The sequence below is a fragment of the Nipponia nippon genome, unplaced genomic scaffold (genome assembly GCF_047370975.1).
Source record: "Nipponia nippon isolate SJK-2023a ecotype South Korea unplaced genomic scaffold, ASM4737097v1 scaffold_6, whole genome shotgun sequence".
NCBI lineage: Eukaryota > Metazoa > Chordata > Aves > Pelecaniformes > Threskiornithidae > Nipponia > Nipponia nippon.
Genome location: NW_028262380.1, coordinates 3,100,229 through 3,120,526, shown reverse-complemented (window position 1 = coordinate 3,120,526; position 20,298 = coordinate 3,100,229). Strand labels below are relative to the sequence as shown.

At 43.0% G+C, this 20,298-nt stretch overlaps 1 protein-coding gene across 6 annotated transcripts in view; it reads right to left on the bottom strand.

Annotated features, from left to right (window-relative positions):
- Positions 1 to 20,298, bottom strand: part of SLC4A11 (solute carrier family 4 member 11) — a 141,560-nt gene that overhangs the window by 12,514 nt on the left and 108,748 nt on the right. For all 6 annotated transcript variants that reach the window (XM_087736804.1, XM_087736805.1, XM_009471709.2 and 3 more), the window contains 7 exons: positions 12,646 to 12,771; positions 11,765 to 11,878; positions 10,746 to 10,878; positions 10,361 to 10,434; positions 4,918 to 5,167; positions 4,077 to 4,183; positions 2,754 to 2,922 (listed from right to left, as the gene is read on the bottom strand). In XM_087736804.1, coding sequence (XP_087592930.1) covers positions 2,754 to 2,922; positions 4,077 to 4,183; positions 4,918 to 5,167; positions 10,361 to 10,434; positions 10,746 to 10,878; positions 11,765 to 11,878; positions 12,646 to 12,771 — 973 coding nt within the window. The remainder of the gene's footprint in view (positions 1 to 2,753; positions 2,923 to 4,076; positions 4,184 to 4,917; positions 5,168 to 10,360; positions 10,435 to 10,745; positions 10,879 to 11,764; positions 11,879 to 12,645; positions 12,772 to 20,298) is intronic.

Genomic DNA, 20,298 nt, shown 5'->3' with positions numbered 1-20,298 from the left:
TGTTTTACAGCCTGTGTTACACGAACACAGAAGGTAACAAAACTTGATAGTTTGCTCCCAAAGCAGTCATCTCCTGGAAAGAACAACACTGAGCAGAAAGGCAACCCGCTAAAATAACAGCCCGTGAAAATTTCATCAGCGTTTTGCTACTACATTTATTGCACAGTCCACTCAAAATATACACGTATATCTGCTAGCAGAGTCCACGTGGGGAGTGGTTAGAAACCTGGGCATGGGGTGCCAAACTACTGACGCTGAATGTTCGCACCCGTCTTGGTTTTAACCCTGATCTCCCCTCCTTCTCCACAGACAGAACATGTGCTCGGTATGCTGCAGTAATCCCCTAATTATGTAATTTGTACTGCATGATAAGAAAATGGGACATGAATTCATTAAGCTTCAGCTCCTCCATAGTAGTCAACCAAGGAGATACGCTCCTAACTTTGGTGAATGCAGGGTAGCCTCCCCATTTTATTTGTTAGGGGAGGGGGAAACTGGCAGCCTTCACCAAGGAAGCTGACCACTTCACATTCCCACTGCTAACACTGAACTCAGATCTAGTTTAACCTTGCCTTTTTTCACAAGGTCTGCGCCTTTCCTGAATATACCCATCTGGTACCAACTGCTCAGATGCCACGAGTAAAGTTTAGGAAAAGGCTAGGGAAGAATTCAGCTCTTGGAGTTTGATACCTAACTTAAAGGTCTATAGCTGTGTTTGTGCCTGGGCATCAGAGCAGACAGCAGTTGCCACCCTGACACAACACAAGGGGTCAGCTGAATTGCAATCCAGGCACCATCAACTGGAAAGGGAGCACTGTTTAGGTGTCTTAATGCCACCCAAGTAAGCTCCATTCAATACCTAAGGAGAGACTTGGAGCCATCCGAGATGCTCTAGGACACGAGGTGCATGGAACTAGTAGATGTGACCCAGCACGTGAAGATCTATGCCTAATGTCTATCTCAAAGAGCAGCAGATGCCATTATTTGGGCAGCAGAAGTTTTGGGTGGGGTTCGGGTTTGGAACAAAAAGACTCCTCTCACTGGAAGTGCTCACTTCCACTGAGGCGGCCACGGGGTGACTAGGTCAGGTAGATATTTACTTTGCAATGCCTCTGAAGCTGGTAGGTGCTAGCAGGAAGGGCGAGATTGTAAACACACTTTCTGCATTGGCTCACACTTTGAAAGCACGACCCCTGCTCATGTGCTGCTTTCTCAGAGCAAAAGGCATCTCCAGCATCCCCAGGGTTAGTGTTTGATTGTCCTGTCTGCCCTTTCCAGAGGGCTTTTATATGCTAAGGCCATATATCTAACAGCAGCATCATTTTAATCGCCCTTAGGGCACTGTTTGGCCTTAGCAGTCTTGCAGCACTGTGTGTGGTATACACCTGCTTTGACCAATGAATAGGCTCCACTGAGCCTGTCTACCTCACCAGACATGCAAAGACGTAGATGCCTTACCCTAGGTTATCTTCACACTGCCCAACCAGCCCAGTGTTCCTTGGACTGTCCCATAAGCTTGCTGTGAGTATTCTTTACCAAAGCCCACCAGTGTACTTTTGGGCAAGCATCCTCTTTTCCCTCTTTTTTTCTACACGAGGAAATCACTACATTTGTTAAGACACCGAACAGCCCATTCTCCATTCGGCTGGTATAGATGGTGGTATTTTTATTCTGTGATGGTACCGCAAACAGATGGTGTCAAGTCCTAGTTTTTCAATCTCTAAAAACCCATGCCCTGATACTTGATCAGCATAAGCTCTGCCCTGTAACAAGGCATTATGAAAAGCACTGTGAAGAACTCCAAAGAGTATTTTACATTCCTTAAAGACACACTAGCGGAAAACATCAAAAGTTTAGAAAAAACTCATATTAGGAAAGAGATGACCTACTTACATTACAGATTTATGCAACATTTTAAAGGGATATAATAAAGATAAGAGGAAAAGCCAAGTGGTCAAAAAAACCAAATTAGTATAACTGAATTTGAGCTTGTATTCTCCTCGCTAATTCAGTGTCACTCCAGCTACAACATGGAGAATGCTAATGTATGTTAAGCAAGGAGAGAACCCTCCCACACATTACATTAGCAAAAAAATCCTCTGAGACATGGTGGTTTCCCTGGAAAAAAGTCATACACGTTCATTCTTGATATCGTATCTGATTGCAGTTGGCACAAAAACATCAGAGGGAATATTTTAATAGTGCAACATCTCCACGCAAGTTTGCACATAAATCAGACCTATCAGATATTAGACATACTGGTTTTACTTCACTTCCACCTTTTCAAATGGAGACTAACAGCTCCAGACACTTTTTCCTGATGCTCAACTGCAGCATATCATGCTAGGACATTTGTGCAGGTCACTGACTTTTCATTTTCAAAAAATTCTCTATACTGCAAGAGCAGTGCAAGTGTCCATATGGGTCAGACATTCCCTAAATATCTCAAGGCACATCCACAGACCTCAAATCATACAAAATATCTATGTAACATTCACACATGGGCAAAGAAGAAAAAGGCCGAGTTGATGAGCTCGTTGATGCTTTGCATTTTTGACTCACTGCCATAACATTGGGTTTTGGGGATCGTGAGGAGTTAAGCAGTAGAGTTACTTTCATCTGTGACAACAGAAGTTCTGAAGAACATGTCCTGAATATCTTTTCTGATATTCAGACAAGCTTTGGACAAGCAGTGCTGGGAAGAGACTCGAGGACATCCCCCCACAGAGGAAGCGGAGTACCAATAGCATTACCTGTTCTCCGGTGCATTTGTGAGCGACGCCACGATGTTCTGCTCTATGAAGAAGAGCATTGATAGGAGGAACCCCAGCCCCATGGCGCTCATCACTGACCCAATGGAGAGGGACTGGACTGGGGCCAGCACAAACAAGCTCTCAGATGGGTTGTAGTTAAATTTGGACACTGGAAAGAGGAGGGGAATGACATTAGGAGGCACCTTCTTGTCCAACCATCCACATGGACTCAAGTAATGTTTTACCCACAAACAATGCAAACCAGGCGTGACGCTTGGCATGTTGGAGCCAGAAGGCCATAGAGAATGGACTCATCTGGCTGTTTTAGCCTATTTTTTTTCCTCCATCCTCTTAGAACTTGGCTGCCATCCTGATTTGACAGATTACTGCTAGTTCTAGTGAGGTATTACATATATTTGAGCAAAACAAAAGAGGGAAACTTGTTTACCACAACTGCGAGGCATTTTGAGATTAGAAAACCTTATTTCTAAATAGCAGTGTACTCTTCCTGCTCAGTTAATCAACTGACAGAGGCAGTTGAGGTTTAAAACTTCCTCATATCCAACAAGCTGTGCAAAGCATTTTAGTATAAAATGCTCCTACTTTCCTGCCATTGGAAGAAATCCATGACTAGGGATAAATCACACGTGGCCACACATCATTTTACAATCCAACTGGATGGAATGGCCATCACAGAAAAATGTAATTTCTTATTTGTTTCCATACATTTCCTCACATCACCCACTCACGTCACCACAGGACAATGCAATTCCTGTCCCCATTATCGCTTCCTGATATGGAAAAGCTGATCTATTTGGCCAATGAATGGCGTCTCATTTTTAGATTTCCTTGTGTAACTTAGAACTGCCCAGATGCTCTGCACCTTTTCACCTAAATTAGGAAAACGTAAACTGGAGACAAAGAGGACAGACTGGGATCATCAACTCTACGTCTGTATGACTGGCAACAACCCTTCCTGCCTGCTAATTACTCTGCCCTTTGTTCTTTGCCAGAAATTGTTGATCCTCTTTATTGTAAAGAGATCCATGCTTTAAATTACATTGAAATTAAAAGACGCACTGGAATAATTTATCTAGAGAAAAAAACTTCACTCTGCCTTGTTTGATTAGGGTTTTGAGTTAATTAAATCTAATATTGAGGAAATCTAAGTTCTTAGGGTGGGGGAAGTACATGTAGTATTTGTGAAATTATAAGAACCTTGCTGTTTTTTAGCAAAACCTTCCGAGGATTTCATTTCTCTTTTCTCCTACACCCTAAATAGCTTCTCCGCAGTACTTTAGAGAACAGAAACATAAAACTTACTTTCGATTTCCTTGAAGATATAGGAACCCACAACAGAGAAAGTCAATACTGAAATTGGTAAGGCACAGTCGGACAGAATTTCACGTACTCTCGCATGCAAATATGGGCTGCAATTTAAAGACAAAAAAATTTCTCAATCCAGATACTGTTAATGCTTTAACAAGTGAAAATTCAGTCCCATCTTGCAATTCAAAAGAGATATTTGAAGTGAAGAATTAGTCTTTAATTCAGCCTTAAATCCTCTGGAATCTACATGGCCTTTGAAGGTTGATGAATGCATAAGCAAAACCCATAAAGAAACAAGAAACTAAGAGGCAAGCTAGAAAAAAGTCTTCCAAGGACCAATTTGTGTCTCATTTCCATTTTAGTTTAATTGCTTACTCAAGCATTTCAAATGAAGAGTTTTAAGGGCAATGGGAGTAAACCCCAAATTAGAGCTGGGCATTTGACTCCCAAGAGCACACTGATGGTACATTCCCAGTAGACCTTCCAGCACCATCAGGGATTTTTGCCCCCTAGAATGGTTCAATGCTTATCTGGGGGGAGTTACAGGAGTTCCAACATGAAATACATGGTTCACCCAAAGCTTTCTAAAAGGTCACTTGCGGCGCCAAACCAAATACGGAAGGGCATCGTCCAGTGACCGAACATTTTGTTCTGCTGCTAACATTTTCCAGGTGGCCAGCCAAGTTCATCTCTGGTTTTGGCTTCCACCACCACTAATGGAAGAGTTCCACCTGATTTTTCTGAGTTACAAAATTGAAAATCTAAACCATTAGCGATTCCTTGCAGGTAATACAAAATAATCAGTAGTCTGAGCTCTAAGACTAAAGTAACTCACCTTTTCTTAAACTGATAGAGCGTATGACCAAGCCAAAGGGTACCCAACATCAACATGAGACTAAGGACGGCAGTTTCACGTCCATAATGCACATCATGCGTGCCTGTTTGATTCTCTAGGGATATGGATCTGCTCACTGATGAATTCATCAAGAAGGTGGTATTGATGCCGAGGCTTGGAATAGCATCAGTTCGTGCTTTTTCCAAGTAACTGTCTCCTGTGCGCCCATGGTAGTAATATTTCTTAAAAACTGTACAAACAACCAACAGGCAAGCATTAGGATAGGTTTGTGACAATCAAAGCAAATAAAATAAAGTGGCTTATTCTTGCTTGATCATGCAGTATTAACGTTATGCTACACCAGGTTTATAGCTCTACCCCTCAAACCAGTGAAAAGAAAGCAGGAGCGCCACTTCTCTTATAAAGACAGCGCTTCACAAATTTATTTTTCACTTATTTTAACAGGTAAAAGTTAAATTGATCTAAAGCAACACATTTGAACTGTAAGGACTTCCAGTGCTAATCATTTACATGATTTTGTTCCTAACACTAGAATCACTGCTCTTAAATATATACATATTTTATTTATGTAAAGACACCTACTTTCAGCAGCCTGGTAAACAAACTCCACCAGGATCTCTGAAAAAATTAAGAGCAGCCAGGCTGCACAGATCCTTAAGTGGACTACGAGATGTACAGTAATCACTTTTCCTCCAAGGCTGGTCCAGATTTTAAAGATAAGTGTTGATGATATGCAAAACCTGCCAGAACATTTAAATTTACCCTGCAAATTGAAATAGAGTTATAGAGCACCTGAAGTAAACCTGTACAAGTGAAACACCCAGTAATGCCTCTGGAACCGTCCATAAACACTAGCTCAGAGGCATTTATATAAGTAATTAACAGTTGTAAATACACTCTTGCTCTCGAGCATTTGGACAGCTATGTTCCCATTTCTATGGCATTGGCTGGCTTCAGGCATATAAACATGGTGTTGGGATGATTTTGCCTCTTTTGGGAACAAGAGTCTGAGGTGCTACAAGGAGCAAGTAAAACCAGAAGATGGGAGTCGGGCTTTGCAGCCTTGATACTCCCATGTTACGTGACCAGATGGCAGCAGGCAGCACCCGCTTGCCCCCAAACCAGTGGGAAGATGCAGAAGGATGGAAACCACCATGTCAGAGCTTTGCAGTTCCTCTACCTTTCTTTGCTTTAGTTAAAATATCCCTTCAGGCTTTGAATAAGGAAACTCAAAAGTTTAGGGCAAGACCATCCTCTTTAGGCAAAAATACAACAATTTGAAGCTTAGGCTATAACGCTCCTCACAACATTTCCTCCCACCCCCAAATAATAATCAAGTTTCTGAAAACCCCAAGCACCTCAGCTTTTCCACCTGCAGCAGCTACAGGGAAAACAGGCAAAACAAACTAATTCTAAATATTTGAAAACAAGCAAAACAAACTTTAAACATTCTTGCAAAGCACAATTGGTATTTGCAACCAATTGAATTTAGCCAAAGCACAGTTCGTGTTACTGCTGGTTTGGAGCTCACCCCAATGTAAAACGCCCCATCCTTAGCCATGCTGCCATTTTAACAGCAGTAATAATCTCTCTTGCACCACCTTTATGTTTTAAAAGGAGTCCAGGCATTCAATAAGTGGATGGGGTCAACAGGGCACATAGGACACAAGAGAAAAGACTGGTTACTTCACATTCAATACTTCTGTATATAAATTTAAAGATCATAGAAGGTTTACAGGTCAAGATTTAACCTTTCAATTTGCTCTCGGCTGCAGCCAGAAACAAGGTTATCATTGCACTTTTAAAGCACAAGAAGCTTCCCCCAGTAAGGAGGAATCTCATTACGACCTCCGCTAGCACTGCGTATTTCTGCATCGCGTGCTACGGAAGAGGCTCTGCTATCATTTCCTCCCTCCATCCTCACAGCTGTGTCCAGCCCAGGCAGGACACCCACACCTGCCTTGCAAACAGGTAAACTGAGGCACGGAGCACTGCTGTGACCCACACACCAGCACAGGTCATTGGAGGATTTGCAGTTTCTGGCTCTGAACATTAAAGGACACTTCTGTCATAACAAAAAAAAAAAAAAAAAAGATTATGGCAGTATTTCCTGGGGATTAGCAGCTGGCCAGGGCTAAAAGCCTGCTCCCCATCTCAGCTGACCCTCAGCGTTACCAAGTCCTAGAGACACACAGAATTACTGAGCATATGATAAACCGACCACACATACAACTCAGCAACTATACAGAATGTGTTTGCATGCCTCCGTATTTAGATTTCACTCAAAGGAATAAGAAACAAGTTAGATTTTCTGGGGGGTCTTGTGGATTTTCTCCATTTCCCACGCTCTGCTGTATTGCAATAATACGTTTAGGGCTGAGGACATCTTTGGTGCACTGCGTTCAGCCGAATTACGTCTATGTACACTATCTCTCAGGCTGCAATTCAATTTGCAGCCACCTCAAAACCAGGTAGGATTGCTCCACTCAATCCTGGATATAGGGGAAGAAACTTTGACTTTACTCTTGTATTTTAGTTAAAGCGACGAGAATGTGCCAAGATGGCTAGTGGAGGCCTTCGTCCTGCACCAGGACTTGCTATAAAGTATTTGATTCCTACAGATTTATGGTTTAACACAGAGTTAAGTGAATCTTGTTGCCCACATTCAGCAAAGCAGGTGGTGCCCCCGCTGAAACAGAGCCATTCTCGAGCCTACTGCGCGCTCAAGTTCCCTCCAACAACATTCACTCGCTTTGTTTGCTTCAGCCGGTTCACTGCCGTTTCCTGCAGAGTGCAGATGTCAAGATCAAACAAACACAGCTTTGGTGGCTGGGCCACACAGCAAAAACAAAGTGTCACCGGGATAGCATGAACGCACATGGCTTGATTCCTCTGTACAGTATCGCATCCCTCCCCCCTTCTTTCCTGCACATCTATGAGTACCTTGCAAAAAAAAAAAAAAAAAAGAAATCAAGGCTATGAACACATTAAGGAAAACATATCTGAGCAAGAGCAGCATTGTCCCCTGCCACTCAGGAAGCCCAAGGTCACTGTCAGCTGGCTAGCCATCACCAGGACACATTTAACAGCATGGAGAAGGTACCAGCTTTAACTGCTCAACTGAAGTTTTGAGTGGGAGGGGGAGATGGCAGCAGCAACCATCACCTCCTGCTGCAAAACAGGAGAGGAAGAAGAAAGAAGAGCACATGGCCATGAGTTGCAATGGTGTCATGTGTTTAAATATGAGCACTGAGAGGGCTAAGGATAAAGTCTGTGCCTGCCAGCATCGGTGCCCTTCTGCACCTGGGAACGTGGCTGGGCCTGGGGTCCCATCTGTTGATGCACTGAACACTTGCAGATGCAGCTCAAGCCAACATGAGCTGGCAAATGAGCAGACCATTGGTTCGATTTATTACCATTGTTCCTATAAACTCAGCCCTTTCCAAGTACAAGGGAGAATTACACTAATACACTGTCCTGGTTTCAGCTGGGATAGAGTTAGTTTTCTTCTTAGTAGCTGGTAGAGCGCTGTGTTTTGGATTTAGGATGAGAATAATGTTGATAACGCACTGATGTTTTGGTTCTTGCTGAGCAGAGTTTACACTAGTCAAGGACTTTTCAGCTTCTTGTGCTCTGCCAGGTGCACAAGAAGCTGGGAGGGAGCATAGCTAGGACAGCTGACCCAGACTGGCCAAAGGGCTATTCCATACCATATGATGTCATGCTCAGTATACAAGCTGGGGGAAGAAGAAGGAAGGGGGGGACGTTCGGCGTGATGGCATTTGTCTTCCCAAGTAACCGTTACGCATGATGGAGCCCTGCTTTCCTGAGGATGGCTGAACACCTGCCTGCCAATGGGAAGTAGTGAATGAATTCCTTGCTTTGCTTTGCTTGCGCACGCAGCTTTTGCTTTACCCATTAAACTGTCTTTATCTCAACCCATGAGTTTTCTCACTTTTACTCTTCCGATTCTCTCCCCCATCCCACCAGGGGGGAGTGAGCGAGCGGCTGTGTGGTGCTTAGTTGCTGGCTGGGGTTAAACCACAACATACACTAATTACACTAATTAACTTCCAGGATCCTCTCCTGTCCCCACTGCAATACTCTGAAGTATTAGGCATATTCCTGAAAGTCTGACAGCTGAGATCAATGGATGCTTTCTGTACCTTCAACCTGCACCTCATTCCCCTGCTACGGAAAATCTACTATGGTAGCACTGTGAACATTTGCATTTGCTAATTTTTACAGAGCAGTTGAATATTCTCTTGAGGAACACCTTGGTGCCACAGGGAGACTGTCTCATGCCTCCAAAACAGGGCACTAACAGCACCCATTAAGCAAAGCTCACAGCCATGTAGCAAGCAAGGAGAAAGCAAAGTATACCAGAACAGCTTCTCCATCACCAAGCTTTGTCTAAGCAGAATATTTGAAAGATGCAGGTGTTCTGCAGAGACAAAAAAATTCTGATTGCACAATCCAAAGCATATGCCCAAGGAGCCAAATTAAGGATTCCCAATGAAGTGAGGAAGTATCTCACTTCAAATTGCTTTGCACTGTCAAACCTGCTCTTGAGGTGTTCCCCTTGCATGCAGGATACCATAACGAGCCAAGCCTGAGAATCTTGAAAACAAGGGATGTGCTCAGTGTGCCTAGCTATGTCCTGAAGGATTTCAAAGGATAGCCCAGACTTGGGGCTGTTGGAAAATAGGCCATAAATAACAAGGAATGCAGACCGGGCCAGCTCCTCACTGGGATGAGCAGAAAGGTTGCCATTCACATGGCATTTCTGCTAATATCTTTCACCTTCACAAACACCTCCTGCCAATCCTGACCAGGAGGAAGAGAGGTGCCAGAGAAATTTAGTAAACCCCAAGGCTGCTCAAGGATACTCCCCTAGAACTTAACCCAGAAAGGGGGACCACGTGGCTGGAAAGGGCAGAACAGCTTTAGGAGCATGCTGGAAGGCACTGCAGTCCTTATGTTGCCATTAAAAGGTCTCAGAGCTCACATAAGAATGGGCAACCTCAAACCATCTTTCAACTCCTCTCCGTGTAGTTTTAATAATGTGGCAAGGAAAGAGGTCTAGATGCACTGCATTGAAATTGGACTTTTTTGCCAGGACTAAAGAGACTGGTATCAGGGGAAGAGACTTTCACAGCAACATTAATACGGTTTCTCCATTTAAGTTAAGACACTAATTCTATCTCAGCTAACTGAAACTTGAGCTGATAGAAATTCTGCATATCCAGGTAAACTGCTGACACAGGGCTGCTTCAATCTCACACGCATTTTTTTTTTTCCCCTGAAGACCCTGAATGAACATGGAACAAGCAAACATCATGCATATTTCAAGCCTTGTATTTCCCTTTGACAAGGAACCAAAGCAGAAATCCACACTGAAAAACATCGTTGCAAGACTTACCTTTAATAATGCCTTTGAAGGCATCAAGCACAAATGTGATGGATATAAAAAGTGCAATTATTTCTTCTGTTGACCTGTGGGAAAAATCCCAGGAATTAATATAGCCATTAGCAGAGTCTGCATTCAACTCCATTCAAAGGAAAATCAGCATATGCATGCATTTACATGAAAATATACCAGTTTTAGTTAGACTCCAACTCAAGAAACAAAACCCAGTGAATCTTTAAAAGCTTTTTTCAAGCTGGAACAATAAGCTGAAATGATACTAGCCTCATCTCACAAAATACACTTGGCAGCAAGTTTGTAATTAAGGAGCTTGTGGAATGTATAATTTTCCCATTTGCTGAATAACCTGATCAAAATATGACTTCTTGAAAACAGCTACCTTTTAAAGAGCTTCATCAGAAGACTGAAATTAAAGAGGGAGTACATCACAAGGAAAAAGCTGTTCCACAGTCCAATCCAGGCATAGAAAGCACTGAAATCCAAGTTGTAGTCATCACAGATTCCTCGGATGACTGTGAAAATGAAGCATTTATGTGTCAGATTAAACTTCTGTCATTACCACCCTGTGATTCCCATCTGCTTGATGGCAAAAAGAATGAATTTCAAGACTTTGCCCAAATGCACTTATGGCAGATACTATTAAACCCCTGTTCTTACGCTCCCAGATGAACATTGGATCAACCCAAACTGTTCTCCCCTTCCCCACCCCCTTCCTCCACCAGAAATGGGGAGAAGCACTTGGAAAAAATACTCTCCCACGCTGCTCGAAGCACCTTTCCCAGGGATCAAGGCCACAAAATCAGCCCTTGCAATTTGTGGCTGCTGACATTTCGAGATGCTGTTGAACAAGGGATCTCCTCCATGCTTTTGCACCATGTTTACTCAGTCACTCCACTGTGGACAAAACCTCATGTCTTAAACCTTTTAAGCTACTCATAGCCCGTCTGATTTTTCCTATAGATATTGAGTTTGCTCCTTTACACCTCTGGCTTGGTAATATCAGCTTGTAGCCATAACTGGAAAGTTATTGATCACACCTTAAAAGATTAAAAAAAACACAACCAAAAAAACGCTTTGTCTCGGGCTCTTATCCTCAAGTTGGTTAAATGCAGCCACATGAGAAAGCCATCAGATGAAAAAGATTTCTTCCTTGAAGCAGAAATGTTTATTCTCACGAAACGTTTTTTCTGTGCAAAATCATTCCTTTAGAAACCAACTTTAACTAAACCTGAATCAAATTCCTCCCCTCTCCCTCAGCACCAGAAGCAGCCCTTTAGCATTGATTTATTAAACAAATGCAACTAAAGCTCTAACAGGATCGCAAGGTTCTCATACAAAGTCACATTCCACCAATTGCAATCACATCTGTCCCCTGATGTACAAGTTTAATAGACTTACCATTAATGTAGAGTGCTAAAGGAGCCGTAGTTAGGAGTACAACTAGAGGTTGCCCTGAAAAGAGCGCGTAAAGCAGCCCTCCAATACACTGGCCGACGATTGTCTTCTGCACATCTACGAGTAATTAGGAAGGATGGAAACAGGGTTTTTAACCAACACCTCCCACCAAGGAGCATTCACAGGGCATAGAAGCCAACCACTAATGAGAAAGAGCAATGCTTAGAGGATACAGAAGTGAGACATTGTGAAAGCAGAAGGGACCCCTTTGCCAGCAAACTTGTACCAATAATTTAGGGTGTCTCTAGATTTACAGATGTTGAGCTATCAAAGTTGAGGCGTTTTTGTTTGGTTTGGGTGGGAGGGTGTTGTGCTTTTTGGGTGGGTGAGGTTTGGGTTTTTTATTTATTTTAAACAGTTATAAAAACATAACCAGTGTTTGTGGAGGCCTTCAGGACAAGATTTCAACTAATGCTCCTACGAACTGTAACAGCAGTATGAACTGCTTCAGGGCCACAGCTGGGATAGAGCAAAGCACCATCTGCTATACCAGTGGTTTGGATGCTGGCAATCAATCAAATCCAGATCAAAAGCACAGGAGCTTGTACTAGGAAAAACATGCAGATAACTACGTAATTACAAAGTGAGCATCATTTAAAAATACAGTGGCATGTATCAGTATCAGTCAAGTCAGATCATACTACCCAAAGTAGTGTTCAACTTTTCTAGTCTTCTGAGGAAAAAGTCACGAATGTAGCAGTTAGAAAAACCTTCAGTGGTAGGCTTTTTCAGCAAATAAAAGCTATCAAAACTTTCTGTGACCAGAGCTACCCAGCTTGAATATGCGGGATCCTAGAACAGATGCACAAAACTGATGAACTTACCAATAGCTCCTCGGGTGTTTTCATCATTGAGTGACCCAAACGCAATGGATGGAAGGAGACAGGCAAAATACAGAAAGATCATAGTTGTGATGTATTTTCCTATAGCTTTGTTGTTTCCAATAACACCTAGCGTAAACCATAACAAAAGTCGTGTTAGTACTGCCCACTTGTAAAGCAATGAAACCCTACTTGTATCAGCCATATATACCATTAGTTCTTTTAACGCTGAAAGACAGAAGTAGAAATTCAGTCCACACTTTATTCTTAAACGTATAGGTAGGTCTTTAACATTTGCTTTTGCACAAACACGCTCTTTTATTCATCTGGGACCAGATGTGGAAGCACCAACATGCCACCAGACTGCTTCAACAGACATTTCTGGCATCATCAAAACAGGAAATACTGGAAGCCTTTTCTTCAGTTTTGCCAGCCCCAAAAGCTTGGAAGCGGATCAAAGCAGAAGCCATAAGTTTAGGGTTCATAAACCCTCCGCCCCTTGCCTTTTTAATACCAACTTTATAGGTATTCTGGGCTATGCCCCTAATGAGCTTCATGATGATCACTCATCTTTGCAACTCATGATGCTTTGGGCCGGAAAACACGAAGCACTTCATTTTTCCCTAGGCAGAAATCTGAGGTTATAGGCTTGAATCAATAATATGCTACGCTGAGCCACTTAGCGCTAGCAGACTTACAAAAACAAATAGCATAAGAGGTCAGGAATGCGTACGTTAAGAGTTTTGCTTTAAAAAAAGCCCTTCTGAAAGAATGGCTTCTTTCTTTTCCATCCACTCACCCCCTCTCATCTCCATCGGAAAAAACACACGAGGCCAAAACAAAAGCAGCCAGAAAGAGAATTAAAGTGTCATAATATGGATTTAAGGGCCTCTGAAGTAGCTTCCCTTCCCTTTCCTGTTTTCAGGCTGATGTCCATCCCCAGTGAGCTCATATGACAAGAGAAAGGATGAGAGATGACAACAGCTGATATTGCTCGAGGAGAACATAAGTTTTTCCACAGAACAGCCTCTTCTGAGAGGCTACACCAGAGAGGGCCCTTTCAAAGAAAACCTTGAAACAGCCTTCGACCTGCCTGTGCCACCATCCTTGATGATGCTCCTCCTTTGAGACACTTGGACAAGCTTGGAGCTGCCCGGTTCACTGCTCAGGAGGCTTCCAGAAAGGTGAACTCCTACACAGGCATCTATCCCTAAGTTCCCAAAATGCTCATCTAAGCCTTTGCTAGCATCAGTCCCTGGCTGAGAGAGCTACAAGCCAATGAGTTGAGTGAGAGAAGTGAGGGCTTTGCATCAGAGGCTGTTGGTGCAACACTGAGAAAATCTGGACATCGACACAACAGACTAAATGTATCATTGGAATGAGGGGGGGGGGGGGGAAATCGCTCAGTGATTTTGGGATCTTATCTAACCTGTTTTCTGCACCATTTGCAATGCAGAGATAAGGACAGGAGATACAAAAACCAAAAGTCAAAGACAATGCGTAATGAACAGGCAGCTGCGTGAATGAAGGACACCTTGTGACAGTTCCTGTTCGCAGAGATGAAAAGAACAAAGATAAACAGGACTCAGCATCCTCAAAAAAAGGGGCAGGGGCTGAAACTTGACAGTAGTCATCTCAAGCATGCAAATATGAGCCTGACCTTCCAAGGAGTCATAAGACCAGCTGTTTCAAGGCAGATTCCTTTCAATTTATTGTGAAGATTCAGAAACCACAGACCACATTCCTGACCACTCTTGGCAACCAAAGGGCCTAAAATTTGCTTCTTGCCAGATGAAGCTTTCTCATGTGACCTCAAGTCCAGCTGCAGGCTCCTGCCTCATGCTCCCAAATGCCTGAGATCTTTAGAGAAAAGGAAAGACTTGGCAGGGCAAACAGCGGACTGAGTGGTAGTTTTATGAGTAGAGATGGTCACATCCATGCTCAGAGGACTCTGTGCTGCTCCAGAATACTGCTTTTTGGACAAAGGAGTCTTTCCAACATGAAAGGTCAGAGGCAACAATGCCTGAAAGCTTTGAAATCATTCATAAGACGACAGGTGACCAGGACCAGAGAAGCCACTAACATTAAAAAGAAAAGCTCATTTGCTGAGCAGAGAAAGCTACATAAGTGATGAGGTGCTTTCTAAAAAGCTTTCAGATAGCTAAATCATAGTTGAAGAGCATCACAAAAGCTCATGCATGGCTTTTATTTTCAGCTTTAATCCTTACAAAGCAAGCAGCAGGAGTCCTTGCTTATCATGGAGGTCCTTATGCCACATCATGGCTGGGTCCAAGACTTCCAGTACAAAGCAGTAAAGAGATCCAAGAAGCAAAGAATCCCTACTGGTGGGCAGCAAAATTCACTTCATAATGGAGACAATAACTACAACACATTAAACATACTCTTTCAGAAACATGATTAATCACTCCTTAATTGCAGTTAAAGTCATAAGCAAATACTGCCTTCTTGTACAGATTCACCTGAGACAAGCAGTAAAATTCAGTGTTAACCACAATTTACCTTTTGCCTTTTCAAAGTCAACATCTGGCTAAACATTTTCAGGGTCTATTTGCAACCCAGGGACTGACATTACTTCATTTAAAAGAAGGTGTGCTGCATCATGATGGCATTTCATCTGCAGCAGGCTCATAAAGCCATTAAAAAATGTGTCACTCCAACTGCACAATGTAAATTTGTAGCAGAAAATCAACTCTCAGTCCAGCTGTGAAATTTCAGTAGCTGACTATTACAGAAGCAATCCCTTGAAATTAAGGTACATCTAACATTGAAATGGGAAGCAATTATGTTCATCAACATGACAGTTCTATTTTACTTGCTTGAATTTCTGAAATGTCATAGTTTCTAAAGACAAGGTTAGCGTTTCAGAGAAAACTGCAGCATTACTGGCCTTGCTTTGCTTGGTATTCTACATCAATAAGTTAATGACCAAGAGACCCAGAGACTGGGACTAGAGCTCCTTAAGTCTACTACTTGTACATTTACTGAATCAAAATCAAGACAGATGGACATTCTATGAAATGTCTGACTATTAATGTTCTTTCCCGATTCCCTGAAATATCCAACACAAAACAAGTTTAATTATACTGATCTGCAGCACAGCAGCAAGGATGTCTCTATTAAAGCCCTGATTTAAAAAAAAAAGTCACCTTTCAATGGTAAAGCCACACAGTAAGGACATCTGTTCATAGGTTTTGAGCTGTAAAAACTCAAAGCATTACAAACTTCTGCTAATGCCCTCAAGCTGAGCTTTCACTTATCTTAGTAGCTGCTGGACTCTGCCCAATTTTCTGAAGATGAACAGAAGATGAATCTTCCCGAAAGTGCTGTGAAGAGTAAATCACAGTACAAGTGAGACTAAGAACTTAACTGGAAAAGGAAATCCACTCTTACTGATTTTTGGAGCAGAGAAGCCAAGCATATGCTCAGACTAGAGAAGTATGAAGAAACAAATCAAGGGCTCAGTTTTCCCTTCTTCTCTTGTTTCTTTCAGCCCATTTCCCATGAAGTGCTAGTCTCTTGGAAGGAAACCACACAGACAAAACAAGATGCTTTTATGCATCTTTAATGCATTCCCATCTGCCACCGACACAAAGACAGACTTCAAAAGCAGCATAGCTGCAAACCCAGATCATGATATCCCAAAGCATCCAACAAGTCAGTCTTCAAGTGGCCACTGAACTTTTACACCCAGGTGTAGGAATGAAGGGCTGCAGAGTGATGCAGGAGCTACCCCATCATCTAACCTAGGGCAGCAGAGGGACTGAAGAGAAGGGAAAAAGCCTATCTGCAATCCCTTTATTTTTCCTCCTCCCTCAAGAATGTAATCCTGCCAAACAAGGTGGCCAGTGCAACCAGGTGGGAGAGTCAACGAAGATCTGGCACATGCCACAGCAAGTCCACAGTCAGCACTTTAGCAGGTTTAAGCTCTGTGCTATCCTAGACAATCAGCAAGACAAAACTTCCCTTTCAAATTCCATTTTTCCACTGCCTTCAAGCCTTCGTTCTAAGCATGCCTGCGTTACAGGGAGCTTTAGAGATCTCCCTCCTGCATAACACCACCACCAAATCCCGAGAACGCTGCCAGCAGATGCGCTTGCCTTACTCTCAGGAGCTGGTTAGGGACCCTCTGCAGGACCAAGGACAGGGAGGAATCCATTTCTCCAGCTGAACTATCCACCCACCACGACTGTGTGCCGAGGACACAGGTCAAGGAAAACAGAGGGAAACATTAAATCTCAGCTGTCCTCTCTTCCCTTCACCCTCCCTCCCCGAGAGGTGAAGGGATGTGGCAGAACACAGCATCAAAGCTCACCATAAAAACCTCAGGCACCTCAAATTTCCCCCTGAGCACTCCAGGCACTACATTCGTAAGTGTTTATTCCTCCATGTTGCACCAGAAAATACACACTGAAGAACAAGGGTAGCAACTTTAAGGGATTTCAGGAAACTTGTAGCTGAGTCCATGCAGAATTCCCTCCTTCATTCAAACCAGCCTCAAAATAAAAAAAAAAAAATCAGGAAGCTCCTATGATGACCGGAGTCTTAAAGAGTAGTAATATCAATACACATGTATTTTGAGCCTATTTGACAAGATCAAGATGAAGTTTTGTACAAGCGTGTTTGTTTTTTTTTTTTTAAAAAAAAGCAGAATCCCATAAACAAGGGTTGTAGTCATGAAGAGGAGACTACGTGCCGAACTGTGTTAATCTTAACTTCAAAGGAAAACTACAGGTATTCTTAGGCTCAGCATAATCCAATTGTTCATCTTCAGATGCTCCTGCTGGAAGACACCTATTACAAGCCACCCATATCACTAAAGTCCTGGACCAAAAGTTGAGAAAACTCTTCCTTGATCCTTGAGCGTTCAGTAAAACGCACAAGACTTCTACACACCAAAACAGACCTAAAGCTGACAAATTCCTCATCTGGAGGGGGGGAAAAAAAAAAAAGGCGAGAAAGATGATTCCTTTCTCTCCTCTCCCAAAACATGATGGTTAAGGATAATTTAATGGCCAGCTTTGTGCACTGTGTGAAGACCACCAATCCTACGAAAGTTCAACTGACAAAACATTTGCTGGCCCTACGAAAGCCTTATTATTTATCACCCTGCCCTTAATCGGTTTATCAGTCTAAACCAAAACCCCAGGGTGCTTCTCAGATTAAGCGTTTAGAGACTCCAACCATTCAAAAAAAGGCATCTTTGCAATTCAGAGCTCTTTCATGAGGCACATGTGGTTGTCTGGAGTGCAGATACTTGGATAGCTCAAATCCCCAATGTTCTGGTACGCTGCTGCTTTGAGATGGTCCAGGAATTTCACATTCCTGATCACCTTCAGTCTTGGTGGTTTATGGCAGATGCTTTATGCTCCATCTGGTTTTCATTCCACACAGATCCTTAAAGAATTCATCCTAATTTCTGGTTTTGGGAAGAAATGGCACATACTAACCTATATAGTTTTTTTTAAAATCCTGCTTTCCCCATATCCTATTAGAAAGAGCACAACTGCTCCTAAGGCAAGTACTTCACATTTGAGCTGCAGTAGGTCTCGAGTTTCACTTGGCTCATTTCTGCACCTTCCACTCTCCTAGAAATTGTATATCAATTCACTGACACTTTTTAAACTTATATTTGCATTTTATACCAAAACCATTTTTCTGGAATATTTGCAATGCTGGATTCTTACTATGACAGTATTTCATCATTCAGGGCAGATGAAACCAAGGGAACAATTCTTTCAAGCTAGTCAATCACAGCACCTTGTTTAGGCCAAGCCTGATCTGCCGTGTACATCAGTTAAGCTTGCGGACCTGGCTATAGCTGACAGCCCCAGGGCTGACAGGCAGCATGCACAGGTTAATTTGGATGCACACAGAGCCAGAACATGGACCCTGAAATGGATTTCCAAATCTGCTGACAGCCAAAGTCGGCTGCAGGACCATCGTATGATGCTTTTGTGCCTGTGAACCTGCTGTGCTCAGGACACAGACATCCACAGCAGACACTGCTCTGCCTTGAGATGCACATGGGTCCCCACAAGGTGCTTCTGCAGCATTTCCCTTCTGAAGTGCTTAAATATCCCTTTATAATGAAAAGCTAGACATTGACAGCCCTACAAAGCAACAGCCATAGAGATGAGGTGTTCTGAACGTGCTCCAGAGGTGTCCAGATTAGGAGCTTAAGTCCCCTGCCAGATCTGGTGCCAACGACGCACATGCCAAGAAATATTTTTTTTATCAGATTCCTTGCTGCTACCCCGAAAATGATTTCTTGCCCCTCTCCTCGACATACCCTCAAATCCCCAGAGAACATAGCATTAGCTTGACTTCAAACAGAGCCTGCCCTCCCTTTCACCCCCAGCCTCCTGAAAATAGTTTCATCCCAGCAGTTACAAAGCACCTAAAGCATCACTCAAAGCATGACACCCAGCCACTGGGCTAAGCCAGCATCTCATCCCATTTTATTCTTCCCAGCAGAGCAGATGCTACTAACTCCAAAACGCATCGTGGTGGATGAAGCATTCCTAGCTGACAAAGCTGGATCTTTGTGGGAAGCAACTTCTTGGCAGCTCCCCCAGACACACAGCATCTCCTTCAGCCGAGCAGCCAACAGCTGATTGCTATGTTCCTCTGCTGGTGGCGACCATCCTCGTTGAAACATAATGGAGGACACACATCCATACCCTGCCCATGCTTGCTCTCAAGCTTAACTTGCTGTAGAAAGCGGCTTTGCACTAGAATACCTGTCTGCAAAGCGGGGCTTGGGTATGCATCTTATTTTCTTATGCCAACTCCAAGGGAGACAGCCCTCAGCAGAGGTGGGGAAGGCTGGGACACTGTGGCTTGGGCCAAGGAGGATTTAACAGGAGGAAGGTGTCCGACAGAGCCCCAAGACTGTCCCTGCCTACACTCTACATCGCTATTTTATGCAAACTTTCTGGGTTTGATACTTGAATATATTAACCAACTCCCCAACAAGCTATAAGAAACTGAACATGTTTTGATGTCAGGCTGAGGCTCTCATCATGGTTTCCCCTGAAGACTTTTCACAGCCTGTAAGGATCTCTGAAAGTGAAAGTTTGAAAGTGAAAAGGGAGAATGACTCTTAAAACCAACAAGGCCATTGTCGCAGCTATATAAAGCCCGAAACCTGAGGCTCAATATAAACACTGTATTGCTGCTCCTGTGATCTGGCTACAGCAGACAAGCTATATCCAGTTTTAAAAGCACTGAGCTGAAGTTACTGCAGCCCACATTTTGTTTAAGCCTTCTCAACTCCCACAGCATCACTGTAATTGCTATTAATGCTGGCTTGCAAAGACAGCAGAAAGGGCCTATTAGGCCAGTACTGACTGATTAGGTTGCAATGAGTTGATCTGTATCTACACACGACAATAATCAATCCATTAAATCACCTCCTCACTTAATAAAAATTAAAATCCTCATCCACACACGGCTAGGATCTTCATTAAGGGAACACTGCAAGATTCTCATCTGTAGTGTGCCACGCTGCCTATTCACAGGCTTTTGTCAAAATATTCTTTTAAACAAGAGAGCTATTACATGTATCAAAGAACACATTCAACGCACACTGTAAACAGGACATCACATCACAAAAATTCAAAATCAGGCCAATGC